Source organism: Polistes fuscatus, unplaced genomic scaffold, assembly GCF_010416935.1.
Source record: "Polistes fuscatus isolate 324 unplaced genomic scaffold, CU_Pfus_HIC Scaffold12, whole genome shotgun sequence".
In the NCBI taxonomy this organism is placed as follows: domain Eukaryota; kingdom Metazoa; phylum Arthropoda; class Insecta; order Hymenoptera; family Vespidae; genus Polistes; species Polistes fuscatus.
In genome coordinates this window covers 129,021-145,085 of record NW_025113020.1, presented here as the reverse complement: position 1 = coordinate 145,085, position 16,065 = coordinate 129,021, and the positions used below count along the sequence as shown (strand labels likewise).

The window sequence follows — 16,065 nt, the reverse complement described above, 5'->3', positions numbered from 1 at the left end:
TGTTTTATTTTTAAATTTTTTTTAAATTTTATAAAGAATATGAATTTAACCGATATTCGTGTAATTTTTTAATATGAGTATAAACTTGGTAATAATGCTGCAAAATCTGCACGTGGTGAAGACAAACCAAGTGTTGGGGAATAATACTGGTAACGATCGAAAAGTGCATCGTTAGTTTGAAAAACTTCGGTCTCGTGAATTTTACCTTCAAAACGAACCTCGTCAAAGATTCAAAACGTCAGTGAAAAACGATATTTAGAAACGAATTCAACTTTATTTACAAAAGAACTTCCTACCAGAATAAAAATTGATCATACAACAATATTGCGACACCTTTCTGAAATGGGCAAGGTGAAAAAAATGGATAAGTGGATACCGCACTAATTAACCGAGCGAAATAGGCTGGATCGATTAAACGTATTCTCATCATTACTAAGCTAATTTTTTCAAATGAATGAAAATATGAAATTTTGCCGCACCTATCTTATTTATCGGATCTTTCGGTAACTAACTTTAATTTTTTTAAACCTTTACAACAATTTATACGTGCTAAACAATCTAAAAATGAAGACAGTTTGAAAAAGTCTATATCAAAGTTTATTGATTCTGAAAATCAGAATTTCTTTAAGACCGAAATCTTTGCATTATAATCTCGTTAAGGAAAGTTTAATGAAGCGAATGGAGCATATTTTGATTAAATAAACAGCTTTTGAAAAAAAGAGATACGCAGTTTTATATATTCACTTAAAAATCCGACATTTCATACGCACCAACTTAATACAATAATTTGATAGAATTGTAAATGCACATAATCTCCCGAATCACAAATTAATTATCGTCGAATCATGTGTGTGTGCGTGTATGTTTGTACTACTTTTTACGTTATATTTCTAAACTGAACTATCTCTTTCCACGTCATTCTTCTAAACACTTTATCGACCGTTAACCTATTAATCAGCATTTCGATTACCAGCGCTTTTTGACCGCTAGCCTATTAATCGTCTTTAAGATTGCCAACGTTTATCGACCGCTAGCCTATTAATCGGCTTTTAAATATCGACGGTTTTCGTACAGTTGGAAAATTAGCCGATATTGGGAGTAAATGTATCTGCGACTAAGTCGGTACTTAGTGAGTGGCAGCCTCAACTACGAGCGGTTAATAAAGTGTTAACGTAACTTCGCGTAATGCCTACTGTCCCCCTCTATCCTCTATCGTCATTTCTTATCGGAATCCTAACTTTGCGTTATCGCGGATAACAATTAATCATATGACAACATTGTTATTTGTTACGTTCGGCATATGCACCTGCTCAACATACATACTCTCTTGTTCACTCATACTCACACTATTACAACACTAGAAAAAGAAAAAAGAACATTTTCTGTATCTTTTATTCTTGCACAAATATATACATCTTTTGAATTGCTCCTATTCTCACACAGTTTTGTATAGTATAATATTTAATCAAAATATTACGAATATAATTATTATACAGATATTAATAATTACAGGAGGAAAGAAACAATAAATAACAGCCTTGATCGTTCTTTTTTTATCTATGACTCATTGTCTATCTGCTTCTCTTCTTATCTGCACTTCTACATTTTCTATTCTTCACTTATCATTTAACAAATCATTCGCACACATACGCTCATATCAATCCTTTCTCTCTCTCTCTCTCTCTCTCTCTCTTACATTCACGCTCGTTCGTCTCATTTCGTCGACATTTTTTCACGCCACAGTAACATTCGTTGTATAAAAAAAAACCATCATCTGCAGATAATTATTCCACGTGAAATATGTCTAATTCAATGTGAGTAAAAATTATTATCAATTATTTTTTATATTATATAAAATTGTTAAAACTGATTTTGAATACTATATTATTTTGATAATTTATAGAAGGTATTTAACTTCACACAACAATTGCTTAACGGCGCATCGTCATCGGCTGATGCAATCATCGATGAACCGAATACCGCCAGCAATTACCTCGTATTCTTACGAGAAGATATCCCCTTGCTCAAAGTTATAAAATGTATCTAGAAGTGGGAATCTGCGTGTCTCACTATCCTCAATTCATCTAATATTAGGTAATAATGAAGATATGAAATAATTTTCGATATGCATACATGGATAGATTTGATACGTAAAAGATATATAAGATAAATGAGAATAGACCAATCGGTCGATATTGGCAATATGATAACTGTCAAATGTGCACATATAAAAATTCAATTGTTAAAATTTGCTAGTGATTCATCATAATCTACATGCCTATATATAGAGAAACGATGCATCAAATGAGTAATTACGAATGCTGCGTCAATAGCACGTATTATATTTAACGGAAAATCTGACATAGTTCAAGCAAAATTTAATGAATTCGCTGAAATTTTAAAGCAATTAGCCGTGTTTAAACAATCGATAATATTAATTACAGTAAAATAATTATGGCATACAATAAATTTGATAAAAGTTCATTATCGATTGCGAATTAGCAGTCATATGTAGCAAACAATGATGTTGGAAAATTAGAAATATTTTAATTATTTATTGCGGAGACGAGACATTTTCTTGCTAATCGTATCCGGTGGCCAGGCCGCATTAACATTTTCCTTTTCTTTTCATCAGAACTGAAATCGTTCATTTTCATTAAAAACCGCTTTAAAACGCCTCGACGATCATTTAGCAACTGCGTGATATCATGACAATGACCGTTAATTAGGACATATGAAAACGAGATATCGTCGTTCGTCCGTATTGTATTAATCAACATTTTGCACGAATTTTTATAAAATATAATTTATTGGAAATATATACTATTTATAAAATATTCGATTATAAAGACATATTAAATAAGGAATAAATACATTTGTAAAACATCATTTAATATCTGATGAAATAAATTTTGAGTTAATATTTGAAGAATAGTTATTTAATTGAATGAGTTAATATTTGAAGAATAGTTATTTAGCATCGTAATGCCAGTTACAAAATACTAACGTTTCAACAAATGGACAACGTATTAATTTGTTGATGTTAATTTTAACGCTGAAAATTCTGATGTACTCATCAACTGTTTATGTGAAGATTTAAATCTTTTAACATATAACGATTAATCAGTTCCTACAATCCGACATGGTACTACAATTGATGCTGTATTTATACGACATTTAGAAAACGTTTATAGTAGACAATTTGTATCATATTTTAGCTATTATAAGTCTCTTGTAACTCACATGCTTATTGAATCACAATCAGACCAACTAATGCATGTGAAGTAATGAATTTTCAACATTTATAAATTGTATATATAATAATAATATAGTAATAAAAGTTTTTGAAGTTATTTTAATTATGTGAATAATTAACCAGAGTTTTTATGCCATAAGAGTTTACCCTGACGAGCCAGTAAAGTATTATACTTTGTAGAGGCTCTCAACCAAGTGTTTTATTTCTTATTTCTTATTTCTTATTTTAATTAAACCCTTCTTCTTCCTCATGGCATAAATAAATAAATTAGATATACTTATGAATTAAACCTTTATCGAATAATTAACCAGAGTTTTTATGCCAAAGAGTTTACCCTGACGAAGCCAGTAAAGTATTAGACTTTGTAGAGGCTCTCAACCAAGTGTTTTATTTCTTATTTCTTATTTCTTATTTTATTAAACCTTCTTCTTCCTCATGTGCATAAATAAATAAATTAGATTATACTTATGAATTAAACCTTTATCAATTGGATTTAATATCTTAATTATTATTTTATATCGTCTTTTTTACAAATGTGAATATATTCAGTGGCGGGATAAAATGTTTGGAGTTATTTTTTTAAGTATTTTTGAATTTATTGAGGTTATATTTGTTTTGTACGTCAAAGAAGTATATCTTTTTACGTGCGTACATAAGTAACACACACTAGTTTTTTTAATTCAGGCACTGTGAAGGGTCGTCACTGCAGCAGTGGGAAGACTTTTTTGTGGAGCCTTGAAAGATTGGGAATAACTCGCTGAATTTTCATATTTTGGTCCAAAAATTTTATCATGTATGTATTTATTATAAATCCACAAATATCCTTAAAACATTTCATGCATTAGTTTTCTCTACAAAAATTCCCAAAAATCATCTTCTTTCGTCACGCGGTCACACTAATGGTGCCCCTTAACAAGATTTTTTTGTAGTATATCCTGTCATATTGCTAAGGTCCTTTAACATACCTTTTTGTATATTTTCGATCAACTTGTTATAACATCAACTGATTACGATGGCTAGTAATATTTTCACAATTTTTCATCCGTACAAAAATTAACATTAATATATTATTAATTATTTCACAAACGTTAAGCTTGACAACACTTTTTTTTTCTTCTTTTTTGTTTTTCTTCTTGGATGAACAAATGCAGTAGTCATTTTTAATATACTTGTGCATATATAATAATAATTATTATATTTTCTGGTTGATCTTGGCTTTATATTAATAATAATTATTTCTATTTTATTGCTATAATACACTTCGTTCCTTATTTTATATTTCTCTTTCTCTCTATTCGTGTGAAAATTATTATCTACTTTATTTGTTTTTTTTTTACGTGTTTTCATTGATCTTTCATGTTTCTTAATTTTATGTATGAATAATTTTTTTCTGTTTTTGTACGCATAATAAAATATAAAATAAAATAATAAACTTATACTATATATGTGATAATTTGTTATTTCACTTTATTATAATTGTTGAAAATTATTAGAAAAAAATTAGAAATAAAAATTTGTAACATATTTCGCAAATTATAAAAGGAAAATTGATTACTTGAATTACAGTTAACATTTTATTTTAACAGGTATATAAAAATAGATAAATCTTCAATATATACTTACAAATATAACAATTGTAGATATTTTAATTATTAACAATTTTATATATAATATTTTTATATCCATGAGTTTTAACATTTATTGTACATTTAATAATATTTATTAAACGCAGATTCAGAGTGATATTTATCGTAAAAGCATTCAATAGTCCATCATGAATTATCATCAAAAATTTTTCATAAAATGATTCGATATGCATGGTACGCTTCGAAATTATTAAAAAAAATGAAAGAGAAATATTTTTAAACGTTAATCAGGTTTGTTTTCCAACAGATCTTTTAAAAAATTAATGTTTATGTAATAAGTCATCTTTTATTAATTGCGCAATAAGTTAAAAAATTTATTATTTCTAATTTTTTTCTAATAAATAATTTTCTCTTTCCTGTATATATTTAAAAAATAAGAAATATGAAAAAAAAATTTGAAAACAGATAGAAAAAAATTATTAAAAACAACTTCCCCCATGAAGGATCGAACAATAACTAGCGACACGAGAAACAAGAACGCTACTACTTACGCTAGTACGTCACTTGATAAATGGTTGAAATTAAGATAATATAAACATTTATACAACTAAAATCAAAACTTTAAAACCTTTTACCACGATAACACCCTAAAAGTATACTACTAATATACCAAAGCTCGTTAAAATCCGTGAGTATCTCAGTGTAAGGGTCCCCTTGTCAGTATTAAATACAAGATTGAAGTAATAAAATCATTGATTTATCAAAACAAAAAAAGAACAAAAAACAAGAACTGAATAAATTTGGAAAAATTAAAAATTTTCGGAGATTAAGAAATACAAAATATGTTCATAATTTTTTGCTAAATAATTTATCGATTAATTTACCGATAATTCGAAAAGGTATACAACAGTGTAACATGAAACATGCAACATTTCTAATGAATAAGATCATATAAAATTATTTAATTATACAATATTTTGATTTAAATATTTCTTATATTAAATTGAAATTTAATGAATTGATGGAGCAAGTCTTATATCGAACGCAGCGATCAATTCGTTTGGTATAACGTTTATTTGTATTCCACCTTGCAAAAAAACTTATTTAATTAGTAATTATATCATAATGTTAAATAAATGTAAAATGACATATATGAAAAGAAAACAAAAACTACAGATACATATGTAAAAAAATACAGAAAATAATCAATACAAATACTCAATATACATTAAATACTTATGAATCGTAAAAATCCTAATGTAGTAGACATGTAAATATCAAAATATTGATTAAATAATTAAAAATCAAAAAAAATGCTGTAAATATATTCAATACTACTAATAATGAAATAATACATTTTTAATTGTTTCTTTAATATAAATGAGCAAAAAATGAATGGAAAACGGAATACGTTGCTGTATACCTTCAATTGAGTGAGATTAATTGTCGTAACATCGCCATGTTGATATTTTCCAGGGACTTTTAATTTTTCTTTTTCCGACGCTCTTAAGTCCATAAATCGATCAATTATTACTCGGATTTTTTCTTCAACAGTATTATCTAACAATAAGGATTTCCAGTATAATGTACTTCTATGTGCCAAATAGATCTTTCACCGTTGAATATGTAGAATGTAACGATACGAGAAGTATCGATTCCTTCATCGAGAGCAAAACCGATATTTATAGCCTTAAAATCATTCGTGTGAACGAACTCCTTCATACCAAGTTTACCACCAATTTCTTCATCGGGTAAAAAAGGATATATGAATAGTTCTCTCGAAGCGTTGATTAGACATTTTCATACGTCTTACAGCTTCCAAATACTGTATTCCGACACATTTCATATTTTGACTGCTACGTAAGTAGATGTTTCCATGTTCGTCCATGTGAGCGTTGAATGATAGATATGTCCATTTATCCTAAAAAATGCATGTAAGATCTATATTTATATATATATATATATATAGTAATAGTATATATTTATTAGTGATTAAAAAGGTATAATGTTTGAAAATAATAAGAGATAGAATAGTAAGTATCTACAATCTAAACCAATAGTCTAATGCCACGATATATTAGGTGTAACCCTTTACGTCCGAAGACAACAGTTTTAATTAGCGAAGAACACCCGTACCCGACTTTTCGTCGCCTATCGTCGTCTTTTGTCCCTTCGCCGTCCCCCGTCGTCTTCCGTCTTTTCTATTACACCACACACTAGTCGTTTCAACAAAACTATTACGGACCGCCCACCCCAGTCCTTTCCGTCACCTATTTATACCCGACATCCCCTCCATCATCTCTCGTCATTTTCCGGCATTCTTTCTGGAAACTTCCCGATGATTCCCGATCACGAATAAAGGCCTCTCCCTGCACTTTCAAATCGAGAACGTTCGAGAGACTTCGACGTGGCCACACAAAGGTGACAAGTCCAGACGGTGTAACCTTACAACCTAAAAAAATACTCTTGTCTAACGCAACGGTCCCTTTTCCCATCCTCAACCGATGCATTCCTTCATTCCTTTTAACCAATCACACCCATACCATTACACATATGGCAGATGAACGCCCACACAAACATTAAATACTTATTTTTACACTTCCCAAATATTCCCCAACCCTACATGCATTTATTTAATTAGTAAATAATCGTTCAATAATCAATACTAATTGACAAATTTAAAGAGAGAGTCAGTTAATGAGCTTAGTAATCTCATAATATCTTTTCGCAAATTATATTACTAACCTCAAAGACAGGTACTACATCCATATGACTGTTCAAGAGAATAGAAGGTTCCGTTGGCTCCATACCCAACTATGTGAGAATCACGATGTGTTTTCCTGAATGTAGATGATATACTTTAACTGGTAAGTCGAGAGACTTTGTCTGCTTCTGTAAGAATTCAACGCAAGCATCTGTAATCAAATATTAGGTTGGTGCGATGAAATGTCGGATTTTAAAGCGAATATTTAAAATTGCATATCTTTTTTCAAAAGCTGTTTATTTAATCAAAATATGCTCCATTCGCTTCAATATACTTTTCCCAACGGGATTATAATGCACAGATGTCGGTCTTAAAGAAATTCTGATCTTTAGAATTAATAAACTCTGATATGGACTTTTTCAGACTGTCTTCATTTTTAGATTGTTTAGCACGTACAAATTGTTGTAAAGGTTTAAAAAATGAAAGTTAGTTACCGAAAGATCCTAAGAATAAGATAGGTGCGGCAAAATTTCATATTTTCATTCATTTGAAAAAATTAGCTTAGTAATGATGAGAATACGTTTAATCGATCCAACCTATTTCGCTCGGTTAATTAGTGCGTTATACACTTATCTATTTTTTTCACCTTGCCAATTTCAGAAAGGTGTCGCAATATTGTTGTATGATCAATTTTCATTCTGGTAGGAAGTTTCTATGTAGATAAAGTTGAATTCGTTTCAAAATGTCCTTTTTCACGGACGTTTTGGGTCTTCGACGCGGTTCGTTTTGAAGGGAAAATTCACGAGACCGAAGTTTCTGAAACTAACGATGCACTTTTCGATCGTTACCAGTATTCTTCAAAAACACCTGGTTTCCTGCACCACGTGCAGATTTGCAGCATTATTACCAAGTTTAACTCATATTAAAAAATTACACGAATATCAATTAAATTCATATCCTTATAAACTTAAAAAAATTAAAAAATTAAACATTTTTGAGAAAATCTGTTTTTTGAAATGTTACTCTGGCTGTCGACGGTACGACTATAAAAAATGAAGTTATGACAAAAATAAAAGAATAACGAAAACAGGGAGGACAAACGTTCACATGTAAGGAAAATCCGACATTTCATATGCACCACCTAATATATTCGTATATGTTAATCTAATAAGAACTAAAATAGCTCTGTTGCATTAATTTTTACTTGTTCATTTGGAAGAAAATTAAATAACCTCGTAAAAGCTCGAAAAATATAAAAATAGAAAAGAAGAAAATAAAATACTTGGGACGTTATGTGATTCAAAAAATGTGGGAACTAAATAATAAAATTTTCCTATTTACAAAATCGGACCCTTATATATTCTGTAGTTTTCTACTTCCAGCCTGATATGAAGGTAAAATGATTACATGACAGAAGAAGCTAATTTTTTCTTCCATTTTCGCTATATCCCTATACAATAAACCAATAGCGAAATTTGTTCGAACAAAAAAAAAATTTCTTGACAGTTTCTGATGACGAGCACGGAAATATTGATAAAGATGTTTGATTACACTGTGGAGGCCTTGGTTATCTTATGGATTGCTGACAAGTACGGTGATAGTTCAAGAAAATCATGAAAACTTCACATATTTCTTCATATATAATGATTTGTATCATTTGTAAGGTAAGAAATGGCAAAAACGGAGGAAAATGTTGACAACCCGCATTCCACTTTAAAATTCTGGAACATAGTGTTACTACTTTCAACAAAGAGGCACACTGCCTAGTTGAATCCCTCAAACAGAAGGACAAGGAGACGCTATTGTTAAAATTTACAAACATTCATTACGCAACATACACTAAACAATATGTGGTAAGTCGAGAAGTATCTCTTTATTTGTTGATATTTAAAGAAGAAACATAATTATGCAAGCTCACTTGTAGAAACTGCTCTCGGTACCTCTTTAAAGGAAAAAAAAGAATTGAGTCTAAGTATCGTGAAGCTGTTACACTTTCGGAGAAATCGTTAAATACAGGTAATTAATATTTCGGTTACTATAGAGTGTATTAGTCGATTAGGAGAAGGAATGTGATGAAAGGGAAATACTTTTGTTTTGACAGAATATTAAGACCTTGGTACTGTATACCATGTATATTTGGACTTTCTCAGTTGGTCGACTTCACAGAAAAGTATTAAACATTACACAGTTTTTTCAAAAGACGTAAGTTAGTCCCTCAAATCCGCAAAAAACTCAAACTAAATTACATGAATTCTTTAAAATTTTTCAAATTGCTACACTTATTATAGATAATTGCTGAAAGAAAACGATTTCACGAAAAAACTAAGGAAAATATTTACACCAATTTGAAGAAATGGATAATTTCGACACTTCCTTTCAAAACTCGGAAGAAACAAATACAAGTATTTTGTTTATCGTAATATAATAAATGCTTATTTTACGAAAAATTATTATTCATAAGTTCTTTTCACAGATTCGATACATAAAAAGAGACTCTCTATGCTCGATTTACTCATAGCCGCTTCTCTAAATGGTAATCAAATTGATGACGAAGGAATTCAAGAGGAAGTAGATACTTTTATGTTTGAGGTAAGCTCATTATTTAATTCAAATAATAAAAGATAATTAGAAAATGATAACTAAAAAGGGTTATTTCTGTTTTAATTATGTTGTACTTATTTCCTATCCTTATAAATTGTTCTCATTGCATGCAGGTGTTTAAAGCAACATATAACGCTTTGAAAAACTCTTAGGATATCTGTGTTGGATTGTTATCAAACAGCTCTTCTAGCGAAACATCTCCCAACTCACCGTTTTAAAAACATTTGAAAAAAACTCTATCTGCTATTTTTTAAAGATTTTATTTACAAAAGATTCAATTATTAAGCAATGCGTTTTAATTGCGATTTTGTTGAGGTAAAACTATTGAAAAAACACATGTCTGAAACAAGAACAACTTATCTCGCTTCATTTTCAATCGACTGCAAAATCTCTTATGAGTCAAAGGAACATTTATGTGTTAGGATTAGGTCCCTTTGGACAATGTTTAAACTACAAGAAACATTAAACGTTATCGTTGAAACTTTTCTTCATTAAAATCGGTACCCTATAGTAGCAAGGAGCAGAAATTTAGTTTTTAACCTAATGTGAGAAATTTGTTTTAGGGTCACGATACAACGGCAATGGCAATAATGTTTGCTTTGAGTCTCTTTGCAAAACACCAAGATGTCCAGGTATTCCTTCCAATTCAATAAATAATTAAAACATTGATCGGCAAACATTCGCGTAGTATTTTTGTTGCGTAATTAATAGAATATTTATTCGTAGCAACGTATAAGGGACGAAGTGAACACAATTATGCTTAAAGATAATTACAATCTGACGATCGCAGATCTTCAAGAATTTTCGTACTTGGATAGGTGTATAAAGGAATCACTCCGTTTATATCCAAGCGTTCATAGTATATTTCGTACTTTAACTCATGATTTGGCACTAAGTACGTAATATAGTTACATTTTACGTGGATTTTAACTTTATCATTCCAATGAAATAATTAATTCCTTTTTAGATAATTATTTAGTCCCATCGGGAGCGATATGCGCTGTTCACATATATAGCGTACACAGAAATCCAAGATTTTGGCCAGATCCCAATGTTTTCGATCCCGATAGATTTTTACCAGAAAATGTTAAAGGACATTATCCTTACTCATATATTCCATTCAGCGCAGGCCCAAGAAATTGTATTGGTATGTCGTAATTACAGCTAACAAATGTAACTTCCTATTTACGTGTTTATTTTATTACAGGTCAAAAATATGCAATGCTAGAGCTCAAACTGATAGTAGCTCATATAGTGCGAAATTTCTACTTGGAATCAGTCGATAGCATTGATGATGTTGAAATAGCATCAGGTTTAACTTTAAACTCTATCAAACCACTTCGAGTAAAATTTATTCCCGTTAAGTAATTATAATTTTGCATTATATTTTCCCTAAAAGCATGTATTTATATTGGAACACAACTATAGATAATCTAATTGCGATTGTTAGTTTCTTTTTGTTAAGGTTTTAATATTGCGATAGTTAAAGACATCGTTAAAAAGAATTCTTAGAGAGCAGTTAAAAAATCCGAATTCACACCACGAACGCTAGCTTACTAATATTTTATAATAATTCTATTATTATTTTTAATCGTATAAATTAGTTTGATAATTAATACATTTTTTTTAATAATCCTCATGTTTAGTATAATAGTATACACTATTGGATAAAAGTTTAAAATAATAACGTATTTTAAATGAAAATAAACAAGATCTAATTTCTAACAAGAGAGTAATTCTAACAAGAGAGCTATTTTTACATTTTGTATTTTTTTTTAAGAAACTGCGATATTTAGTTTTTCGTGTGTTTCTAATTTAATACTTGTTGATGATTTTTGTAGAAATTGTACGAGTTGTTCGAATAAAAAAGTTCACTTGGAAAATTGCCTTAAACTGGATATAAAAAAATGCTTAAATATCTTAAAAATTAATTCAATTTGTTAATATCTTATTTGATTTAATAACAATAAATTAATTCAGAATCTATTGATACATTCGATATTCACGAAAATTATTAAGTGATATTAAGCTTTTTACTTGCTAAGCTTTTAAGCTTAACCAAAATAATTACAAAACGGAAAGTATATAAAAATAATATAAATTACCTTTAAATATATACATATATATATATATTTTTCCTAGCTTCTTTTAGCAAACCTTCAGAAAATACTTATTAAAACTAATTGTAATGTCTGATGTATTTATCATTAGATAATATATTAAATGAATATGATATTTAAAAAACATCACTACATTTAACCTGCAGTTTGAGTTTATGTGCATTTTAACTGTAGTATACATTTATTTTATGTGTCTTTCTTTAAAACAGAAATTATAATAATATAAGAACTATTAGCTCCAGAAATGTTGTACACATTTATATTATTTAGTATATATTATTATGTATTATTATTATAAATATATTATTTATATATTTAATGGTTTGTAACTTTGGTTGGAATGTAAATAATCGCCAGCAATTTTATAACGTTTAAAGGGGTATTCTGATCTAGAAATTTGAAAAAATCGATTTTTTTTGTTGTTTTATATTTTCAAAGCTTAATCCTTTAAGAATGTGTCTTTAAGAGGATTTTTCAAAATTCAAATTATTTTCGAAGAAATAGCTGTTTTAGTGACCCGGTATCAAACCGGGTCGGCCGGAACGAATCTGACAAAAGACGTTAGGGGCTATCCGTCTACCTGTGATCGTTTCCTCGTAAAACCTTTTGTGCTTTTATATCAAGAAGGGCGGGGGGAACAGGTTTCTTTATCAACTATATTCTATGTAAAAATAATAATAATAATAATACTAATCATGTAATAATAATACCATTAATTAAAAAATAAACTAGGAAAATTAAAAAGTAACAAGGAATAATGATAATAAATAATAATAATTATAATAATAATAATAATAATAATAATAATAATAATAATATTTAATCATTGTGATAGGTAATCTGTAATTAATTATAAAATATGAAGAGTAGCATAAAAGACTGGAAACGTATTGTGCAATGTGAATTTATTGTGATTGTTTTGAAGTTATACTTCTTTTTCAATACTAAATAACGAGCGTAGCCTGACGAGGATTTCCTTCAGAATTCGTGAGGCACTCAACGTAATAAGGATTTATGTACCATTTATAAAGTTATAGATTCTTAGCGTATATTCGAAATACGCGGCTCAATCATTTCGAAAATATTGAAAATATCGAAATTTTGTTATCGTCTCTCCCCACTCTTTAAACCGTTGCTAATCACGCCTTGCTGGGCCTATTAAACAAAGAAACTCATCCTATTCTTCCTCTGGACGCCTACGACGACACGTTTTAAATAAACAGCGAAGAATTTACAAAGAAAGCGACGAACAAAGCGATTTAAGTTAGAAGCGAAATAAGAAAAGTATAAGTATTCCTTATACTTCCATAAACGAGGTGAACCTTTTTGTTAAATCCAATACAAGCGCAGCAAGCAAGAGGTGAGATACATGTTTAATCTTTTGTTAAAACCGCAATTCTTATTATATTTAATTTATCAACCAGAGTTTTTATGCTACAAGGCTTTTCGCCTGACGAGTCAATATAGTATTATACTTTGTATTGATTTAACCAAGAGTTTTTCTTTTGTCTTATTTGTTGTTTTATTTATTAATTTTTTTAATATTTGTATTTTATTTAAATTGTATTTAATATCTTTATTTTATTAAAGTTTTTATTGAAGTTATATTTTATTTTATTTACAAATGTAGAGTATATTGGCATTCGGAAAAATTGTAGTTATTTCATATTAAATACAATAAAAATGGATAAGTAAATGTTGTGTGGCTTAAGTTTTCAGATTCATTAAAGGTTGGCCAGAAAATCGTACAGATAGTTGCTTCGTTCGTTTGGTACGCCAAAGAAGTATAACTTCTTACGTGCGTACATAAGTACACACACCAGTTTTTTTTTTATGTATTCTTGAAATATTTATAAATATCTGATAAAAAAATGCATACTAAAAATATTGTTACGTCTGCACTGACGAAAATGGTTCAAGTAGTAAGTGCTAAGCCTGTTTTGGCCACCCTGCATTCACCGAGCTTAGCCGGGACCAGGTAAGTTCGTCTTCCCAAGATTGAATAGCGATAAAAGATGGAAAAAAGCAAAGATGCGAGGTAAATAAAGGTAAAGAAAGGGAAATAAAGCAAGGTGATAAAAATTATAAATTCCCGTAGCTCTGATTCACTAAGATATTTAATTATAAATTCGTTTACTTACAGAAAAATGAAGGCGTAAGATCCTTTAAGTAATTTCAAATCGGTTGCGATTGCTTCAGGAGTGCTTGGGCTGGTCATTGATTAGCTTCTTCCCCGATTAGCACACGTTTGTATAATACTCAAAGTAAAGAATCAAAAGTCGAAACTAAAATCGGAATGCAGCTAATAACTTGAAAACAAATTACAGCTAATTACTGAAAAACTAAAGTCAGAATGTAGGCGTGAGGGCAAAGTTCTCCTTGTATTTACAGGGACCAAAGATCCTGTCGTGGAGAGGATGGTCCTTTCCCCACCTTTTTGACGGAAGCCAACCCAAGAATTCCTGATGCATCACCGTTTCTAAAATATTCTTATGAAAGCTTACGTATTTTTCTTAACATTTCGTAGATAATTAATACAGTTTCTTATTCTTAAAATCAAAGTCTTATTTAATATTTCTTTTACATATTTTCATTGTTCGTTTCTATAGCATGCAGTAATTTTCCTTCTTTCAATATTCGAATCTTATTTAATTAATTTCGACGATATTCATATAATAATCCTTTTTTAAATATTCATTAACAATATTTCCATAGTTCCCTTTTTCATTTATTTCTTCATCGTACGAGTATACATTTAGGATTCGTATTTCAACAATTGTTTTAGTACTTCTGGGTTTCGAGAATTCAAATCTAAACTATTCGAGAACCTTTCATATTCTTCCTTTCGAATCGTTCGAGAAAATTCTACGCGTTTTTTTTAAGTCAGAATTGTTTAATGTTTATTCTATCGGTCGGGTGACGATTAGTTTTAATTTGACATTTATAAATGACAGTTAGGAAAACTCGAAGTGTCGGCTCTGGTTTATGTTAGGGTTCGGATATCCCGGCATTGACGGCAGTTTCAATGTCTTTCCTGGCGAGAATTCTAACAGAAAGTTCTTTATTAGGTGAATGGCAATGTATTCATGGCGACAATGGTGTAACGAAGACGATAGTAAAATGTTGGTCTTTTGATCTTAGATTTCACGTTCTTCGATCCTCCTGGCCACGCGGTCTACAATGTATTATGGTTAGCACGTGTTGAAGGACAAGAATTGATTGTAGGGGCCACATGGCTTGTCGAATTCTTAGGACATATTCCAGTGATTTACCGTGTTTGCTCTTGTATTGTTAGAAGATGTACGTTTTAATAAAATCAGCGTGGTTTCGAGAACAATTGTTACGCGCTCTTTATAAAGTAGTTTTGATAAGTTAATCCTTTATCAGTACTACTGCTGTAATTGTTTTGGTACTTACTACTAAAAATGATGTCAATTGAATTTGATATAAATCATTGGAATAATGTCTTTATTAAGTAATTTTATTCTACTGTGGAAAATTTAAGAAAGATATGCGTGGCGAGACATCACAATGTTGTTTGCCTTTTTTTTACGGCACTTCAAAAAGTACCTAAAATTCATGCTTCTAGACCAGAATACCCCCTTAACTACTGAAGCTTACAATTAAAAAACATTTGACATGAAATCAATACAAAAACAATTAGTAACCAAGAAGGTAACATATGGCATTGTATATTATCTGCCTTTCAATTAAAGAAAAATGCTTCTGGAGCGGCTGCAATGATATTGTCTGATTTAGGTGAAATTAACACAGAAATCCTGTAAAACATTGTCTTAA

At 29.7% G+C, this 16,065-nt stretch overlaps 1 protein-coding gene and 1 pseudogene across 1 annotated transcript; one reads left to right on the top strand and one right to left on the bottom strand.

Moving 5' to 3' along the window:
* Positions 1-6,233: 6,233 nt before the first annotated feature.
* Positions 6,234-7,718, bottom strand: LOC122526711 (annotated as a pseudogene).
* A 2,160-nt stretch (positions 7,719-9,878) lies between these two features.
* On the top strand, positions 9,879-11,540 carry LOC122526691 (cytochrome P450 4C1-like). The gene is made up of 6 exons (XM_043650234.1): positions 9,879-9,948; positions 10,020-10,135; positions 10,711-10,779; positions 10,874-11,042; positions 11,115-11,294; positions 11,355-11,540. The coding sequence occupies exons 1-6, from the start codon at positions 9,900-9,902 to the stop codon at positions 11,513-11,515; spliced, it is 744 nt and encodes a 247-aa protein (XP_043506169.1). The 5' UTR covers positions 9,879-9,899; the 3' UTR covers positions 11,516-11,540.
* Positions 11,541-16,065: the final 4,525 nt, after the last annotated feature.

What these genes read in the sequence shown, in the direction of transcription:
- LOC122526691 (XM_043650234.1), top strand. Translation starts at nt 9,900, where the DNA reads ATGGATAATTTCGACACTTCCTTTCAAAACTCGGAAGAAACAAATACA. An exon ending in TAGATACTTTTATGTTTGAG is followed by an intron (nt 10,136 to 10,710) that starts GTAAGCTCATTA and finishes AATTTGTTTTAG; the next exon opens with GGTCACGATACAACGGCAAT. An exon ending in CAAAACACCAAGATGTCCAG is followed by an intron (nt 10,780 to 10,873) that starts GTATTCCTTCCA and finishes ATTTATTCGTAG; the next exon opens with CAACGTATAAGGGACGAAGT.